Genomic DNA, 19,758 nt, shown 5'->3' with positions numbered 1-19,758 from the left:
GATATATATGTTCTTCTTCTTATCTATATGTATATCAAATTTCATCAAGATCCATTCATCTAAACAGTAGCATTTATAATATTAGTAAGACGTAAGAAGTAACATAGTGAGAATTAAAATATTGGTAAGATAAGTAGAAGAAGTAAGAAGTAAGAATTATTTTATTTATTTATAAATAAGCCTTTTCTTCTAGTATTCTGCGCACAAAATCAAGGTTACCTTCAAGTGGGCGACATAGTATGGTTCGGGAATACCGCAGCGTTAGCCTGGCAGTTACCAACAGATCCCAAATTATTCTATTTCTTTAAAGATCATGAAAAACTCTACGAATCTCACAGAAGAAATGACGCATCTAAAACTATTTACTATTTGGATGAAGCTGGAAAAGTACTTACGAAAATGCCTTACAAGAAGTAAGTCATTAAACTGATATAAAAACGAATATACGTGAGTGTTTAGCCGTTTTTATATCAGTTTATTATAATGTCTCACGAAAGTTTGAATAAATTAAGTGATTTTTTGTTGAAGATTGACTACGTATTAGGTTCAGTTTATTTGAAATGAACATTCTAGAATAATTTATTATCTCTAGCTCCATCATCATCGTTTCAGTCTTTTTGTTTTAGGCTAAATCTCCGCTTCGTCATTTTTATAATCATACTTAGTTGTCATCCACGACTCCATTTGCGTAGAATTAAAATAAAAACTTCTCTGTTCAACCAGACTATATTCTACATCTGTGCCAAATTTCATCAAGATCCGTTGAACCGTTCCGGAGATGCTTTGTAATCCATCCATCCAAACTTTTGTATTTATAATTAGTATGATTACTTTTTTAAAGTAAACTTTTTCATGAATCGACAATTGTTTAAGTTTTATTTTGTTACAGGCGATTAATCGTAAATCCCGCATTCGCGAAACGCAGTATTGAAGAAGCTTATAATGGAAAAAACTTTTCAATCGTAATCAAAGCATTACACGATTCTCAAAAGGAAAATGATGTGTTGAAGAAATTAGATGAAGACAGCATTACATTTCATCGAGAGGGTCGAAAAAGTTTATATGAAAAATTAGAAAAATTTCTAGAAGGGTAATATGCTTTTTTTTAAATGCTTTTAAGTACAGCAGGACCACTTTAATAGGTCACATTTGATATTCAGTTTTAGCTTCATAGTGAAGGGTCCAATTGATTCGGATTTTGAAATATTCATCTTTTTCGTTCGATTTTTTGTCTCATTCTTAGTGCTTAAAAAGAAAAACAGTCAACTTCGTCTCAGTTGACTGACGCAATTTTGTAACGTCGTTCGATTGACTTGGTTATAATAAATATGTAATCGAAATTTGAAAAAAGATAAGCAATTTTGTTGTTCTAAATTCAAAAATTAATAAATATTTTATGCCCGCCGTTACAAAGTTAAATGTGACCTATTAAAATAGCCCTTATAAGTGTCGCTGAAATATAATTCATTTTTGAATTGATAAAACGTACTTTAAAAAAAATCAAATGGAAAAAAGAAAGGAGTTCAGTATCTATTAACTTCTATTGTCCTTATTAAGATAAAGTCTATTGTTCAATTTATAGATTAGGTTGGCGCGGTCGGGAATGTGTACTACGCATGCTTTGCGAGACAGGCCGAGGTAAAAATGAACAAGGCACGTTTCTAGAAGAAATCATGAGGGCTACTCTTACGTGAGTGTTTTTACTAGTAGTGTTTTCATATTGTTCGTTCTATTTTTATTTGTATCGAATTAGCAATTTCAAACCTTATAGTTTAGGAAATTAGATCGATATTAACATGTAGATATTGTATTGGGTCAGTAATATTCGAAACGTCTCTGTCGTAAAAAATGTAATTTCAGTTTTCTGTATTTGGTTTTAGTTTTTATTATTATTGTATGTAATTGTAAAAAACGTACAATTTTATTTAAGACTGGCGGCCGCCTGTGACTTTTTCAGTACAGAATTTTTAAAGCCACATGTATTATGAATTTTAATTCTGTGCAGACGGAGTCGCGAGCGCCAACTATGGTATAACTGTTATACTGCTACGTCAGTCCAAAGATATGTCATCCTTTGTAATATTTAAAAAAATAAGTATACTTTTATGTAGGGGCGTATTGTCAGTTCAAAGTCATAGTAATATCGGTATGTTTGATTACAGGTTACCCCAAGGTCAAAAGTTCGACACGGAGTATCATAACGAATATGACGAAGCGCATTTCAGTAATGAAAACTGTACAGAAAAATATTCAAAGTGTGATAAATTGTATAATAAATAATAAGCAATGTAATCTCTATGAAAATGTAAAAGACAATGGCTTTGACTTCTAAAAAATTAAACGAATTTTAAGGAATAAAACATTTATTTTTATGATTATAAATTTGAGATTTTTTACATCGAAATGATACATTAAATGTCACACATAAGACAGGCGTGAAGTGGAAGCAATTCCGCGTTGCGTCTGATGGGTGTGCGTGCCGGAGGCCTAATGTAGCCCTCTTTCCCTTCCCACCCTTTTTTTATAAGGAAAGGATGGGAAATGGAAGTGGACTTTCCGGATGAGAGGATGTATGGAAAGGGAAAATATTTTCTTTCTGTGCATCCTCTCCTCCGTCGATTATAGGTAGGCAACGAATATGCAATTGCGTATGTCTATGGCCAACGGTCACTTCGCTATTTCAGCGATTTCAGGTGGCCGCTCGCTCGTTTGCCACCTTATGATATAAAAAAATGTTTATTTATGTAAATCAAAATATTGCTAATTTTGTTTTAGTTCCAGATTATTAAACTTACTTTTGATGCAATAAATAAAGTTTATGTAAGAAATAAAATAAATTTGCTTGCGTTTGTTTTTCTGAAAACTTCGAACTGCAAGAGTAAAATTCGCCAGCAATTTGCAAGAAAAATTTCATTGTTATTCCAGCAGTTAAATAATGCTGAACAGAATTTAATTACTGATTTGCATCAAAGCAGGTACGGTAAGGAAAAATGTTTCAGAAGCAAATTACAGGGCACTTTTAAAAGTTGGATAAGGTTTCCAGGTAGATAATGGATTCTATTTATAAGCAAAAGATATTTTTTTTTTCATTTTATGCAATAGTTGAAATAATCAATATTTTTAGGTATTTTATAAAGATAAAATTTTCTAGTAGCGGTAGTGCTGATGTGTTTAAACACGAATTTTCACGAACTTCAGAATATTTAGTATATTTAAGGCATGACTATAGTGTATTGCTTACAATAAGTTTTAAAATATACAGACGAATTCAGAACTTTCTCATTTTCGAAGTCGTAATTTTAATACAGTATTAGCTGTCGTCTTCCTGGCTTTAAATAAACTTTAATTAGTAGCCTATGTGTTCTTTCAGACTATGTTCTATATCAAACGGACGGTGAAGGAAAACATCGTGATGCAACCTGCACATATCTGAGAAGACATGTGTGAAGTCAACTGGGCCGTAGTTGTTGAATATGGCCTGATTACCCATAACTTTGGGTAGGCTCCGAGCCCCTCGGTGGGCACGTGTAGTGAGCTGATGATGATGATGATGTTCTATATCTAGCCCAAATTTCATCGAGAGCATCCGTTCCATCTAACAAACATCCATCCATCCATACATCCAAACAGTGTTTGTAATATTAGATGAATAGGATACGTATATCTATGTATTTATCGTCCGTGGATCATTTCGTTGCATTTATAAAATAACAAAGAACAGAATGTACGTTTTAAAAAATATAAAATACAGTCCACATAATGCCTGACGTGTGGTACAGTCAGTGTTGTTCATTGACCCGGGATGTTTGATCAAAGTATTAGAGCGGCTGTCGCCTCCTCTCATTAACTGTCACGTTTCACACCTCCGTGGAATTTCTTTAGCAATCTACTCGTCTTTAAAATGTACATCGTAAAGTTTATTTTGGAATGTTTTTTTTTAATCTTTTTTTGTATGAACATGAATTTCCCATCCAGATGTGTAATTTGATGACAATTTTAATCAGACTTTGAATATTTGATCGTTATTTAGAAATGTTATTTTCTTTGTAACATTTTTTTTCTTAAATAAAATTTATTTTGATACTAGCTGTCGCCCACGACTCTATCTGCGCGCGATTAAAGATAGTAGGAAATTCTCAGACCTACTGAATATGCATATAAAATGTCATAAAATCGATCAAGCCGTTTCCGAGGAGTATAGTAACAAACAATTGACACGAGAATTTTATATATATAATTGTAAAATTGTATTTATTAAAGTTCATATTAGAGAAAATTGTTTTCCACTTATGAAATGAAACAAAATATAATTTAGATTTTATTTGTCGTTGATTTTTTCGGAATATTGAAACTAATATTAATTAGCGAGTCATTAACAAGATATAAGTTAATCAAATTTATATATAATATTATATTATCACTATGTAAATATATGTTTGTGGTATATATATTTTTGATTCAAGTTAACCAATTTAAAATACTTCAACCAACTTATCAACACAACTAGACTTAAGAATATTAGAGATTTTTAATATAGAAAATTACATGAACATTTGCAGTTTCGTCCTTTAAAAGATTCTATCAGAGTTAAAATTATTTATTGATAAATTTAAAATCTAATAAAGCACTCAAACACTCGATAGATCTATCATTTAATAAAACTAAAATTTACAATTGTGACTAGTATTTTTTTTTCATATATTTAAAACGAGTCAATCTTAAAATACATTAAGTAACAACTTGTAAATAACAAGATTCATGTTGCATACTCGTGTAATTTACAAGTTTACGTACAGCGGGTGAGACGCGACAAAAATTGAGTTACATCCATGTTTTACAAGATCGTGGACGTGTGAACTTGTAGATAAAAATGTTTTACCAATTATTAATATTAGTTTTCTTAATAGTTGTAATAGATTGTGAAGTGAATAATACAGATCAGTGCCCTAATATTAAAACTCACTTAGGTTCGATAAGAAAACGAAGGCATTTGACATTCCCTGATGGGAGTGATGTAGTTGTAAGTATTTGTTATATTTAAGATAGAAAATACCTAGATAAGTACTGCTGTTTCTTTATATTCATCATCATCATCAGCTCACTATACGTCCCCACCGAGGGGCTCGGAGCCTACCCTAAGTTGAGGGTGATTAGGCCATAGTCAACCACGCTGGCCAAGTGCGGGTTGGTTGACTTCACACATATCTTTGAATTTCTTCTCAGATATGTGCATCACGATGTTTTCCTTCACCGTAAGAACGTCGGATAAATGTAAATCGGAAATCTAAAAACACATTGGTACATGGCGGGATTCGAACCCAGGACCTGCAGATTGCAAGTCAAGTGCTTGACCACTGAGCCGACGCTCCATATTAGAAGGTGTAAAACTAGCAATCGGCTACCCAATCTAATTAAAGTAATAAATGTGAATGTTTGGATGGGTGGATGGATGTTTGTTAGAAGGTATCTTTAGAACGACTGCATGTATTTCGCTGAAATTTGGCGTTGATGTAGAATGTAGCCTGGAAGAACACATCGCTACTTATTAAGTTTTTTTTAAATTCCGTACGGATGAAGTCGGCGCGACAGCTATTTTATAGCTTAGCCATAGACATCTGCAAATTAGATTTACCTTTAATACACGAAAATGGATTCATACAGAAAGATATCCTTTCTATACGTCCTCTTTTGTACCAAATCTGATTCTACTTCTCATAATTTTTATAAGAAAAAACTAGAAAGAGGAAGTGTTTTCTGCCAAGTTAATGTTTTCATTTATTTCTAGCTTACAATATCTGTTGTAAAAGCATTTATGACACACGCTCCGTCAGGATGGAATTTGGTCTTAGAAATCGATGTCTTATATCCCCTACCTGATGCCAATTTTACTAATGCACATTATAGAAGAAAATTACATCATAGACAGAAAAGGGAATTCTGGGAGAGAGTACGTTCGGCTTTGGAATTGTAAGTATCAAGTATTTTTTTTGAGTTTAACGTGTCTTTTCTCTGTTCACACATCTATACAGAAACAATGTCATCTTTTTCGTTATTAAAAAAACGTATGGCTCTATATTAGTTATTTAACAGTTCCTCATAGGGTAAAAGATATTGTTAAGGTCTACTCATTTTAGTTTTTATTACATCATAAAGTGGCAAACGAGCGAGCGGTGACCTGAATTATTGCTTCGCTGTTTCGGCGAAACTGTAACTAGTCAATAGATACGGGCATAACAGAAATCTTTAAGTATAATACGAGAAATCTGTTATTTCGTTGCACATGTTTCTTTTTCCTACAAGCTCAGATAAAGTTTACAACTAAGAATGTAAGTATTTAAAGCAAACATAGGTTATATAATACTCTACCTAGTAAATTGTTGTTTGCAATTTAAAGAGCATATTTACTAGCTGTGAAAACATTTCAAGAACGTTGCACGCTATCAAATAATTTAAAAGGAAATATTGCTACGGTAGCGAGTAACGAAATAAGTAACCATTTATAACCTCTAGACTTAAAATAAAGGATTTGTTTATTTAAAATATTTAAAAGAATTTCTTTAATTTCTTTCGAATTTTATAAGTTGCAATCTTGTATATGACTTAGCCAAATCACAATGGTTACATCTGTCGGGTCAGCTACGACATGTGGGAGAGTCTCGGAATTGAGACCACTGAAGGGGAACAGAAGCATGGAGCACTCTCCCTATGTGGACTGTTGACTTAGCGCGAACGGTGTGAAGTCCCTGCACGCGGAAGACAGAGGATCGCATTATGTAGAAGCCATTAGGAAGGTCTATATCCAGGATAGGATTGACAAAGGATAATGATGATGATATAAGTTTTTAAAACATAAATTTTAATCAATTTTAAAGTATGAAATGAGTAAAAGTTTTTTTATATCATTTTCAGTCATAATCTGAACGGCCGTGCTTGCATCCTGAGAAGCATTTGTGAAGCTAAGACGTACCTTGCCGAGCCTGGCAGATCGTTAGTGCACGATATTTTGAAAGCTATTTTTACGTAAGTATAAGTGTGCATTAGTTGAATAATGTAAGGAAGTGAAATACATCGCGTGCAAACTCTGACGCTTTTAAACTCTTGGTAAGACAGGAACTATTAATATGTTAGATTATAAAGAATTAAATCGATAAATATTTTAATTGATAAGGATTGTCCTGGACATAATCTGAACCTTTGCCGAACTATCCTTGTCACGGAAGAGATGTAATGAAATTTTTATAATCATAATTTTTTAACTTAGAAAGCTTAAAAGACCTTCACGCTTTTTTAACCGACTTCAAAAAGGAGAAGGTTCTTAATTCGTCTGTATGTTTTTTTTGTCGATAACTCCGCTAGTTGTCTGATTTTCATAATTCTTGTTTTATTCGAAAGCCTAGACAGGAACTGAAAACGTAACTAGGTTTAAGACATATCAGATATAAAATGGTGTCTGCCGAGGTAGATTAGAGAAATCTTCCTCGACCGTCACCGATTCCGAAATAATTGTACAATAAAGACATATTACAAGAAAGAAAAGAATTTTGTAACTTTCAAGAGTTATCATGACTTTATTTTGTTACTTTTTAGTGCATTTTGTTTGACGATGTTATTTAAAGTCGGTTATTCTAGTATAAAAATATACTGTTTAAAGTTATTGTTATAAATTAGCTAATACCTTCATCACATCTAATTAATAGTAGGCAGTAAACGTACTAAATAGTATACCATAAATTCTAAAATTACAATCTGTATCGTATGATCTTTAATTTCCAATATACGAAGCTATACAGGATGCTTATTTCCGCGTGTAATTATCCCTGGTATCCTTTAATCTGGTCTGATAAAAGCTTACATAGAAATGGATAATAAACTGTATTGTAACTATCGTTTCTATTTTACATTCGGATATCTTAATCGAGTTAATTGCCTTATAATCCCCGTACGTGTGTCTTATCTCCGCGTGATTGGATTTAAATACATCCCGTATATATTGTACGAATGGACATTGAATTTGCAACCTTATAACAATGGAAATACACATTATTATTGTTAATTTTGTATTTATTACAACCAAAATTGAATTGAAACGTTAAGATGAAATTTAAATTTTAGAATATGAAAACAATCGAAGAAAGTAAGCCGTTATTGAGGTTCGTAAATAAATATGTTTCAATACAAATAATAAAATAGCTTAATAATTTATAGTTTTAAAAGATTCATTACTAGTAAAAGCGATTTGAATTGTCTTAATGCAACTTCAATCATTACAAATAATTTAGGTAACAAAAAATCTAATGATTGTCAAACAAGTAAAGCCTATAACGTTATAACTTACTCTACATGCAAAGGGAAAATATTAAATTTATGTTCTTTGAGCCTATTTCATACGAAGGTTGAACTATGAAATAGATCAGTAGACTGTGCAGTACCTAACTACTGCCATTAAAATACACCATGATGGAATAAAACTCTAGGCAAAACATTTTTTTTTAACTATGGATAAGGCGACCGCTAACGATAGGGTATTTAAAGGAATGCACTTTGTCTAGGAAGCCTACACTCTTTTGGCAGTAAGTGTGCATTCAATAATAGTACTGCGCTGTCAACTGCTCTATCTCGCAATTCTGCCCCCGCGTGAAAGTAGGAATGGCTCACACAACTTCCTGGGGCGTAATGTGTCATGGCGCGGGGACTCTGGCGTCAGATTCATTGCGAATCTTATCCGTTTGATTTACGGCGACGCTAGCTAGGAATACTTCAACTGTTATGCTACGCTATCTCATCTGATACTAGCTGTCGCCTGCGACTCCGTCCGTGCCGAATTAAAAAATCTTAATTAGTAGCTTATATGTTCTTACAGTCTATGCTCTACATCTATGCCAAATTTCAACAAGATCCATGCAGCCGTTCTTAAGACTCTTCTAACAAATATCCACCCGTCCATTATATTTATAAGGTTTTTTAGATGTTTATTATATCATAAACGTATAGACTAAATAGTTGGATATACTCGTACGTATATTGAAATTAATTAAGTTTTAAAATCATTTTTTACCGAGAACAATATTCTTTAAGATTAAGATAGATCTTGTTAGCTAAAAAGTACAACTGAAGTAAGTAACTGATAATTGTTAAATGCTAAAATGTCGTAAGTGTGGGTCTTTGTAATTTTGTGGACTGAATATTGTATACGTATCTGAATATCGGTGCCCATGATACAGGCATGGCCTAGTGTGGGCGTCACTAGATTACATAAAAATGGTCAGGAGTTGACTTGCAATCTGCAGGTCCTGGGTTTGAATCCCGCCATGTACCAATGCGTTTTTCGATTTCCGATTTACATATGTACATTTATCCGACGTTCTTACGGTGAAGGAAATCATCGTGATGCAACCTGCACATATCTAAGAAGAACATTAAAGATATGTGTGAAGTCAACCAACCCGCACTTGGCCAGCGTGGTTGACTATGGCCTAGTCACCCCTAACTTAGGGTAGGCTCGAGCCCCTCGGTGGGGACGTATAATGAGCTGATGATGATGAACCATAAATAGTAACTTAAATTTAATTTAATTTCTCAGTTATGTGCAATTTTTATGTTAGTTTTTGTTTTTTGGTTTTATCTTTATTACCTATAATAAAAACTTTTCTTTCATTCTTTCAAATATGACAAAGAATCAACGAAGGTCATTTGTAGATTCGTTAAAATATGTATATCATTGAAGTATTTCTTTTCACGACATAAATGTACTTAGTATGTAAGTATTAATCCGCTTTTCCCTGTGAGAGGGTTTGGACGACTTCTTTCGAATGGTTGGTTTTCCTTTGAATATCGTCCGACGATATTTTCTCATATTTCCTTTTACCCGATTCACTTGTTGTTTGATTTTTATATAACAGTTGCTATTATATGAATGTTCTTTTATAATACACGGTTATAATCTTTTTGATAAGTGATACTTTAAGAATTTATTTTTATGAAATTAAAGTTTATCCATAGAAATTCTACCAATATAGGATTATTATTTTGACTATGTTATAACAATCTAGCTTTCGCCTGTGACTCCATCTGCGCGAAATTAAAATAAATAATTAGTAGCGTATATGTTCTTCCATACTACGTTCTAATTCTATTCCAAATTATAGCGAGATCCATGCATTCTGGAGATACCTTTTAACAAACATCTATCCAAACATACGCATTTATAATATTAGTTAGATGTAAATTACACTTTTATGAACACTCCTCACATAATTTTAAGATCGAAAGCAGTTTAGATGATATTATACATAATTAACGGTAAAACAAATTCTGTTATAACCGCGTTGTTGTAACCGGCTATCAAAAGGTTAAAACGTTTATTATTTGTAGTACCACTATTATCAACTGTTTCAGCTCGGCGGCTTTACTGGCCAGTATTAATTAATTATCTTTTTTTCTAGGGCCCCTCTGCATGAAACTGATTTTGTGGAGGAAGTTGGTGATACTTACAACGAATTACTTGATCCTGACTTCTGCGAGACAGACTACGATTGCCCCTTTTCTCTTCTACATTTCGTTTTGGCTTTGAACAAACAAAAATATTGAAAAAAAATACAATGTGATGAAAAAAAAAATTGTTAATCATTATCAGCCTTTGTTAGCTTACAGCTGGATATTGTTAATTGATGATGATATATTTGGAATGAATTTAATTATATACATATTTATAGAGTAGTACAAAATATACATGGCACTATACAATTATTGTATTTCTTAAAATATTATAATATTTTTTCAGTTTTTAGTCAGCTGAAGAATGCTTAAAGATGAACTTTAGTTTAGCCAGCTAATCTTAGTCATAATAAATAAACATCCTCTATAAAGATTTTAAAACACCCTGTTCATTTGTTTTTATATAATAAAATATACAATTTAAATGCCTTCCTATTTTCCACTTTCACAAACCAATGAGAGCGATCTAATGAATTTTGCACCGATTCACTTTAAAAGCTCATTTTCTCGAAGTCTTGCAATGTGTACAGCATCGTTGGAATTGTTATCGCCTAAGGCAGACCACTCGCTGACCCCTACTATCGATGTTTTTATCAGATTTATCGTAGGTTTCTGAGATCCTCGTTTAAAATATATTTTTGTGTCTGTTTTATATATAAATTTTGGTATCAGAATCCAACGATAAATAAATTTTGCGCATATTTCTGTGTGCGGGTTTGTGTTAAATTGTCACCTCCTATAGCTTTAATGATTAGTGCTTTTTGTTTTTATTTAAACAAATGAATGACACGAATGGCAATTATCACAAATAAAAAATTTATAATCTACTAGCTGTCGCCCGCGACTCCGTCCGCGCGGGATAAAAAAAAATAGATGTTGGCCGATTCTCTGACCTACTCAATATGCTCACAAAATTTCATGAGAATCGGTCAAGCCGTTTCGGAGGAGTATGGGAACGAAAATTGTGACACGAGAATTTTATATATAAGACTAGCTGTCGCCCGCTACTCCGTTCGTGCGGGTTTAAAAAAAATAGATAGTAGCCGATTCTCAGACCTACTCAATATGCTCACAAAATTTCATGAGAATCGGTCAAGCCGTTTCGGAGGAGTATGGGAATTGTGACACGAGAATTTTATATATAAGATTAGTCTCAATAAGTATTACCAAGCACATTATAGGGTGTTTATTTTAAATGTTAAATGAATGAATATTAAAACTAATCTACTTAACTATTTAGAATCCCTTAGTAAACAATTACGTACTCTGAGTATACTAGAAACCGTCTTAACAATTCGAGAAACCATCGTAAAAGCCGATATTACTCTTACTAATGTTACTATAAATCTTAACAGTACTGAAATCCTAAGGATAAAGTATCATTTATTCAAATGTCGAGGGCAAAAATCTAATAAGATCCAAGAGAATATTTTTAGTAAATATTTTCCATACATACATTCATGAATCATTCAGTTGATGCGTCGTCCCAAAATACGTAATCCAAGGGACACTGCGAAGTGGAGCAATAAAATAAGTAATGTATTAACTTAATTTTTACGTGACATACGACAAAAGCTGACAAGGCGATATCATCTGATTAGACCTAATACTTTCCAAGATATTTTTTCGTTCATATATATCTTACTAATATTATAAATGCGAATGTTTAGGTCAGTCTTTCCCAAAGTGGGCGATAACGCCCCCTTGTGGGCGCTGCAGGTCTCAAGTTGCGAGTTATAGTAAATGTTTCGTTTAGAATTCTCCGTTAATATACATATATAGGTCACAATAATTAATTAATTTAATTTGAAGTTATAGTGGTTTTTAAATATGTGAAAATATGAGGTGCTAAAAAAATATTTATTCTCAAAGTGGGCAGTAGACAAAATAAGTTTGGGAACCACTGGTTTAGATGGATGTATGTTTGAAGGTATCTCGACACAGGCTGTATGGATTTCGCTGAAATTTGCCATAGATGTAGAACATAACCGGGAAGATTTTCTCCGACATCAAAAAAGAAGCAGTAATTTCATATGCGTTTGTTTTTTTTTTGTCATTGAATAACGGAGTTACATAATACCGGACTCTTAGCTGTTTAAGAGGTACGATTAGTGTTAGTTTATCATTAGCAATGTAGGTAATATTTGTGACCGTGAAGAAATCGCACGGGCAATTTTTAACGACGCGTTAACACAGCGTTGGTGGCTGTCGGTCGCTGAACGCTTGAAAATAGCCTAGTGCTTAAAATACTGCACGATGAAAAAAGCATCGCGTTTTAAGCGGTACGCCTAAACAAATATGTGGAACGCTTTTTTAACGCGCGTTAAAAAACCGTCCGTGCGAATGAGGGCAAAGCAGTTAGTGCACTTCTCCAACGATCGAATCTTTACAATAAAAACAAAAGAAGATCGATTTGTACATAAGATGTTTACTTCAAAAGCAAAACTTTACACGTTTATAATATTAGTATTTAGCTAGTTTATTTCTTAATAAAGTATTAAAAGCAATATCATGCTGCTAAACGTTAAATACGTTTCGATCGTAAGAGCTTAGATTCATTAAATTCTTTGAAATTTCCTTCAAGCTCGGCAACTCGAAAAGCGTAATTCACTTTAGATATCAGTTTTAAAGTCAATTGGCTCCTTTTAAAGCCGTTAAAGTAATTGCAGATATTTTACAGTCGAAAGGTATTCAGTTAATCTGTGAGCTATTATATAGAAGTACTTTTTACTTCAATGACTTATTGATGAGATTTCCGGATTGCTTTTTTTATGTAGGAAAACGAAAAAAAAAACACCGAAGAGAAGTCTAATCTTACTAATATTATGAATGCGAATGTTTAGATGGATGGATGGATGTTTGAAGGTATCTTCAAAACGGCTCTACTGATCTCGATGAAATTTGGCATAGATGTAGAACAAAGTCTGACAGAATACAAAACCTACTTATTACGTTTTTTTAATTGAGCGTGCGGAGTCACAGACGACAGATAGTATGAAATATTTCCATTATCAAATAGTCTTAGCTGAGCGTCGGTGGCTCAGTGGTCAAGTACTTGACTTGCAATCTGCAGGTCCTGGGTTCGAATCCCGCCATGTACCAATGTGTTTTTCGATTTCCGATTTACATATGTATATTTATCCGACGTTCTTACGGTGAAGGAAAACATCGTGATGCAACCTGCATATGTCTGTGAAGAAATTCAATGATATGTGTGAAGTCAACCAACCCGCACTTGGCCAGCGTGGTTGACTATGGCCTAATCACCCTTAACTTAGGGTAGGCTCCGAGCCCCTCGGTGGGGACGTATAGTGAGCTGATGATGAAAATAGTCTTCGCCGCATTATAATAAAAATTTATTATTTGTCATATTTCAAAACAATGTCCAATATCCATTTTATCGAGGTTCTCATTCTAAATGCATGAATTTCAAAGTTTATAACCTGCCCTAAAAAGGTATCTATTAAAATTGCCTTAATGAAATTTATTATGAAAATAAAATAGGATCTACTTAGACTATGGCCTCGATTTTCGACCTTAATAAAGTGAAATTTGTTTCAAATGTAATGTTACTTAAATTTACATCTTTAGCGCGTGTTAGTAAATTCAAGAGTGAGTGAGAGTTAGGGCTGTCGATATAAGAAATGTAGACCTGAACACTGGCGGGAAAAGCGACTGCTTAAGACATCAGATTATGGTTCAAATTGAATCGATTGTTATTTACAAGTCATAAAACCATATTGTAGTACAAGCTTAGACTTTGTTTTTTTTTCATTTTTTTTATTACTGGTAATAAAAAACCTCGTAATCTGAATGTGGAGATATAAACCAGAATAATCCGGCTAAAGTTTGACTAAAAGAAGAGTTGACAACCCTAGTGATAACCGTTAGATGTGACATGGTTCCATTCTGCATTCTATGTTCCGACATCATTTTTCAATTGTATTGCGATCTGTCGTGTTGATAAAAGAGAAGGGCTACTTTAGTTCTATACTACTGTAGTCAAAATTTGACTTTTTTTGTTTTCAAAATTTTAATTTTATTTTTTACCGTCTTAAATACTATCGTCAAGGAAATATTGTGACTAGAAGTGACTAATAATGTTGTATTTGAAACGATCAGTTGTACTTTTGTTGGTATGTTGTTTTGTAAAAACATGTTTTTCGTATGATGGAGAAAATGGCTACAAGAAACTGTCACGTCGGAAACGATACGTCTCTTTTCCTGAAGGCTCGAGTTTTTCGGTGAGTTTCCTTCTAAAGTTTTTCTGTTATTCGACCCAAATATGATTATCTATAAACTTTTGCTATTATCAAAGCAAACCGCTGACTTTTGTTATGCATTCCCTTATTCATTTTATGTAATACATAGAAATTCAATATATAATATTAAAGCAAATATACTAATAATTTCTGTGTTTCGTGGGTTACATTTAACTGTTATTTTATTATTAGTTACGCTTAAGCACAGATTGCAAACCAGATAACGAATTCTATAATACATAACCTAGTCAAAGAAGGTTATAATACTTTGCGTATATATATTTATGTCTGTTATTACAAATTTCTGTAGCTTCTATTTATTTATCATTTATATTGATTGTTGTATTTGATTCTTCTTATTAGATTAATAGCGATGTCAGGATTATTATTACTTTATTATTTTAATGTGGTATTGGAAAGTAAGACGATTATATTATTTGTGTGAAATGGAACGGAACGGAAGTGTAAGCGAGAGGGTGTATGAGCGAGACAAAAGAAGAGAGTAGAAGACAAAAGTAAACGTAAACGGCAACGGAGGTAGAGAGAAAACTTTGCGACGTAATAAAAATTTATATTTAAATTCTAAAAGTGTTTCACTTGATTATCGATACAACCCACTAACATTATTATATGGGTACTATTATTTTTTCAGTGTGCTGCTTGCATGACAGTGGGTTTGATAGGACAACCAGCGCCATCTACATCTCCAGGAACCTTTACGTTTGGTCTTAACTGGGGTATAGCTTACGAACTACCCAATACAACTGAGACGGCGCAATTCTTTCGTAAGAAATACAGAAAACCAGTCGCACAACGCAGAAGTAGACGACAATTGTATGAGAAGATTGAATTGATACTTGACAAGTAAGTTTTGACAGGACAATATGAACTCCATGATTTTATACTAATATTATAAAGTGGAAAAGTTTGTTTAAGAGCGCTGATCTCAGGAACTACTGGTCCGATTTGAAAATTATTTCTTGTTGGATAATCTATTTAGAGAGGAAGGCTTTAGGCTATTTAACATTACTACTACACGTGTCAGTCAGACTTAACAGGTACTCAGTGATCGAGTTACGTTTTATAAGAAAAAACGATTACATTTTTATGTTTTCCTGGTACCCGTTGGACATTATAAAACACAGTAGCGATGAATAATTTATAAAAAAACAATTTCCTGATGAGGTTTTTGATGAAACTGTTTATTTCGTTTATCGCTTTACTTTCATCCACTCGTTGAAGGTTATTAAACTTTTTTGGCGCTAAATTGTCTCCATTTACCTTAAGGATTTACTTTGTTTATACAAAAAAAACCGTTCTATAAAATATGATGCCTTTGGGCATTTCTTCAATCTTCTCGTCGAAAATTCTCCTTTTGTTTAATGGTCTTAGTTTTGTTTTCGTTATGAAAAATCCGTTTATTTATATTTCATTTTGTGGTTAAGGCTTGGGGCTATCGACGTAAACAATGCGGGTGATGTGATTTTTACATTACATTCTTGTTGATATTAATGAGTGAGTCTATCCAATATTAGATACTTTTTATTTATATTTATCATCCTATATAATTATAGATTTTAGAAGCTTTAGACTAGTTATAGAATATAATTTTTTTCGTTTGAAATATAGGTAACAGAGAATACTGGAATCTACTTATTTCATTTTAATTTTTCATGAAACAAATTAAATTTTAATATTTTAATATTTATATTAGAGTCAATATTTTCTATTTTACGATCTTAATTTGTATAAAACTTTTTACAGTATGGGGTACAACGGCCGACAATGTATTTTGAAGACTCTCTGTGAGACAACACAACGTATCGTGCCTCATAACGAAAATATGGTACAAGAAATATTCCGAACACTATTCACGTAAGTAATCACCTTTAAATTAAATAGAAAGAAGATATCCGTTACATTAAAACCAGCCAGCATCATTAAAAATACATTAAAATCATTACTTATCGAGAATGCTATATATTCATATGAAAAAAAAATAAGTCATTTTTTTATTAATTCTATCTTATGACCTGTAATTTAAACAGTACCAATAAATTGTATTGTATAATATTACTAGCTGTAGCCCGAGAGTCTGTCCACGCGGGATTAAAAATAGATGTTGGCCGATTCTCAGACCTACTCAACATGCTCAAAAAATTTCTTGAGAATCGGTCAAGCCGTTTCGTAGGAGTACGGGAACGAAAATTGTGACACGAGAATTTTATATATAAGATATCGAAGACAAGGGTTGAAGGTTTAATTAACTAATGCCTTGAAATGTTATATATAAAGTTCATAAAACTATGCAAATAATTGTGTTGACAAGTATCCTATATCAAAGCCACTCATAGTATCCCTGGAGAATCTGTATGCTTTCATACAAATTACGTATGCTGTGGGTATACCCTTGTGATATCAAATAACTGTATTTTATAGTGCCTTAGTTGACAGGATTGGTGTTAGATTTTGTTGATATTGCAAATAGGAATTCGTAAGAAAATATTGGCCGTTTATTAGCCGACTACTTTTAATTGTGTTTTTGTTTAACAACGACACCTACAAACATAACTATAAAAAAATGAACATAAGAATTGATAAACGTTATTTTTGAAGTCGGCTAAAAAGTACTAGGACCTCATAAAATTTAGAAGTATAATGGTATGCCTGCTCAGTTTATATCACGGCCTTCTTATTTTCTTAATAGAAATATTTTAAAAATATAATATGCAGTTATGTCATTAGATCATTAGGAATTTTATCTTTATATACATAATGGTTATAATCTATTCAAAAATTTCAGAATGCCTTTGACAAAAGTCCTCAAAACGGAGCCGCTACAACATACAATATATGACTCGGCGCATCGTCTTGGTGTTTTGTTGGAAAGCTGTGATATCTACAAATGTCCGTTGTCGCTAGTGGACTGGGCACAAGGCTACTACAACGCCCCCGCGCCGCAAATCGACACTGCGAGAAATCCGTGGGCCTTATTCAGTAGTAATTTTGGTTGATTTATTTTGCGACTCAAATTGGATTTATAAGAAAATTGTTTTTAGTAAATAGTTCTATTGTAATTGTGTTCATTAAATATATTTACATTTTTTAATTATGTATTTTTTATTAAAATTAACATAATTTTAATGTAAAAAATTTAATGGATTGTTTACATTTTAATCATTAAAAATAATCATAGATAATTGGAAATTCAATGATGACTTAGTATTGTTTCATTTATTTTTTTAATGGATATATGGTAATTGAAATGAAACAAACATTTTATTATTAACGCATAACATTTAATATTTATAGTTTATGTTATAATACATTTCAATATTAGCAATAAGAATTGTGTATTCATAATAATACGTGTTAGTGCTTCGATTTTTAAATTAATTATAACATTACAAAATGGAACTTATATTAAAAACTTATTCTATCTTTATATATATTACGTGTACTTAATTTAATTTTAATTCTATAACCATATATATAAGGTCTTAAATTATTTATTTTATATGTTCATAGAATTCCGTAAACCATTGAGCTATTGTGACTTATTATTAAATTATTAGATACATATTAGCTTCGTGCATTGAACTTAATAATATTCAGTGGCATATTATTAACCAACATACAAATGATTTTGGAATGAACAAATATTTATTCTATATCTATTACTAAGTTTTTTTTTAACTATTGAATTATTTATTATAGATTATTATTGTGTTTATAATAACCTTATACGTATATTAAAATAATTTTAGGATTTTCACTTCCGTATTACTAATATTATTACTTATTACTTTGTATAATTAATGTGGTGTTCGTTCGCGTTTTGTCATTTTCACTGATCGTTTTATTTTTAAAGAATCGAAGACAATAAAGTTGGCTGAATTAAAAAAAAAATAGGGAACAATCTGTTCATAAAAATAACGTTGAAGTTAAAAAATATAATAATAGTACATAATAATAATCATTTTATATAAAATCGCTTACTCGTTTGGTGATTTTGTAACAGAATTACATTAATAATACAATTATTAAAAACACCATAATAGTTGAAAGTTTGAACATCCTGTGTAATAATTGTAATATGTTGAAATTGAATAACATGAAAACAGCATAGTTTGAACTGTCAATATTGCGACTGTCAGCTGTAACTTCATACGGAATAACAACACATACAGCTTTCGATAATGTCGGAATTTACAGAGTTGAATTTCGAACAACACAATTCCACGTTTGAACATTTGATGACATTCATTGTGTATACCAAATACGTTGAAATTTGAATCATTGATTGATCGCTTCTGATCATTGTTTAGGATTTTAGGATAAATTTTATGTAAACATTATTAAAGAATATTTTTGAAACTATAATAATTGTTAAGCCTATTTATTGTCTTCAATTATTTAATAAACAAACGTCGTTACTCGTGACTAAAAAGTTAAATAAAGAATCATAACTAACCAAAATTCTATATCTAGTAGAGGACATTACATGCTAATAATTATACAACAAGAAATTTTGAAACATACATTCATACTTAACCTACACAGTATGTGCCATTAGGCAACAGTAAAATAATAAAAATTACAATTAACTACACGATATTTTGTCAATTTGCCAGTACGATTGCTTAACCAGACACAAATAAAGGACACTCGCCATTTAAATACTCCAATTTGATAGAAAATCTAGTATAAATTACTATTCTCATCAAATAGGAGCATACTTAAAAACTTAGATGTAACACTAATAAAATAAGGCACGCAGAAAGTCTAGAAAAAAATCATTCATAATACTGAAACATACTAGGGAATGAATTTAGGATATCACATAAAAAAAATCATTAAAAAAGTAAATGAAACATATCAATTATAAATATACTAAATTACATCAGTCTGGTTGATTCCACTTGTATGAACTAAAATAAGGTTTATTTGTATTTTTAAAATTGTCATTAAAATGATTAAAATCATTAAAATTTAATTAAAA

The 19,758-nt window shown here is 31.8% G+C and overlaps 2 protein-coding genes across 2 annotated transcripts; both read left to right on the top strand.

The window, feature by feature from the left end:
- Positions 1-4,860: 4,860 nt before the first annotated feature.
- Positions 4,861-10,587, top strand: LOC106119493 (uncharacterized). The gene is made up of 4 exons (XM_013314526.1): positions 4,861-5,020; positions 5,786-5,967; positions 6,910-7,020; positions 10,443-10,587. Exons 1-4 carry the CDS (start codon positions 4,871-4,873, stop codon positions 10,585-10,587), a joined length of 588 nt encoding a protein of 195 aa, XP_013169980.1. The 5' UTR covers positions 4,861-4,870.
- Positions 10,588-14,594: 4,007 nt separating this feature from the next.
- LOC106119258 (uncharacterized) lies at positions 14,595-17,770 on the top strand. Its single transcript, XM_013314174.1, has 4 exons — positions 14,595-14,738; positions 15,409-15,620; positions 16,521-16,631; positions 17,560-17,770. The coding sequence occupies exons 1-4, from the start codon at positions 14,595-14,597 to the stop codon at positions 17,768-17,770; spliced, it is 678 nt and encodes a 225-aa protein (XP_013169628.1).
- Positions 17,771-19,758: the final 1,988 nt, after the last annotated feature.

This window comes from Papilio xuthus, unplaced genomic scaffold (assembly GCF_000836235.2).
Source record: "Papilio xuthus unplaced genomic scaffold, Pxut_1.1 DF827461.1, whole genome shotgun sequence".
Taxonomy (NCBI): domain Eukaryota; kingdom Metazoa; phylum Arthropoda; class Insecta; order Lepidoptera; family Papilionidae; genus Papilio; species Papilio xuthus.
The sequence above is the reverse complement of the archived record's forward strand: the minus strand, read 5'-3'. Positions and strand labels throughout refer to the sequence as shown.

Coding starts and splice junctions, on each gene's coding strand:
- LOC106119493 (XM_013314526.1), top strand. CDS start 4,871: ATGTTTTACCAATTATTAATATTAGTTTTCTTAATAGTTGTAATAGAT. Junction 5,021..5,785: donor CTGATGGGAGTGATGTAGTT/GTAAGTATTTGT, acceptor ATTTATTTCTAG/CTTACAATATCTGTTGTAAA. Junction 5,968..6,909: donor GTACGTTCGGCTTTGGAATT/GTAAGTATCAAG, acceptor TATCATTTTCAG/TCATAATCTGAACGGCCGTG.
- LOC106119258 (XM_013314174.1), top strand. CDS start 14,595: ATGTTGTATTTGAAACGATCAGTTGTACTTTTGTTGGTATGTTGTTTT. Junction 14,739..15,408: donor CTGAAGGCTCGAGTTTTTCG/GTGAGTTTCCTT, acceptor TTATTTTTTCAG/TGTGCTGCTTGCATGACAGT. Junction 16,632..17,559: donor ATATTCCGAACACTATTCAC/GTAAGTAATCAC, acceptor CAAAAATTTCAG/AATGCCTTTGACAAAAGTCC.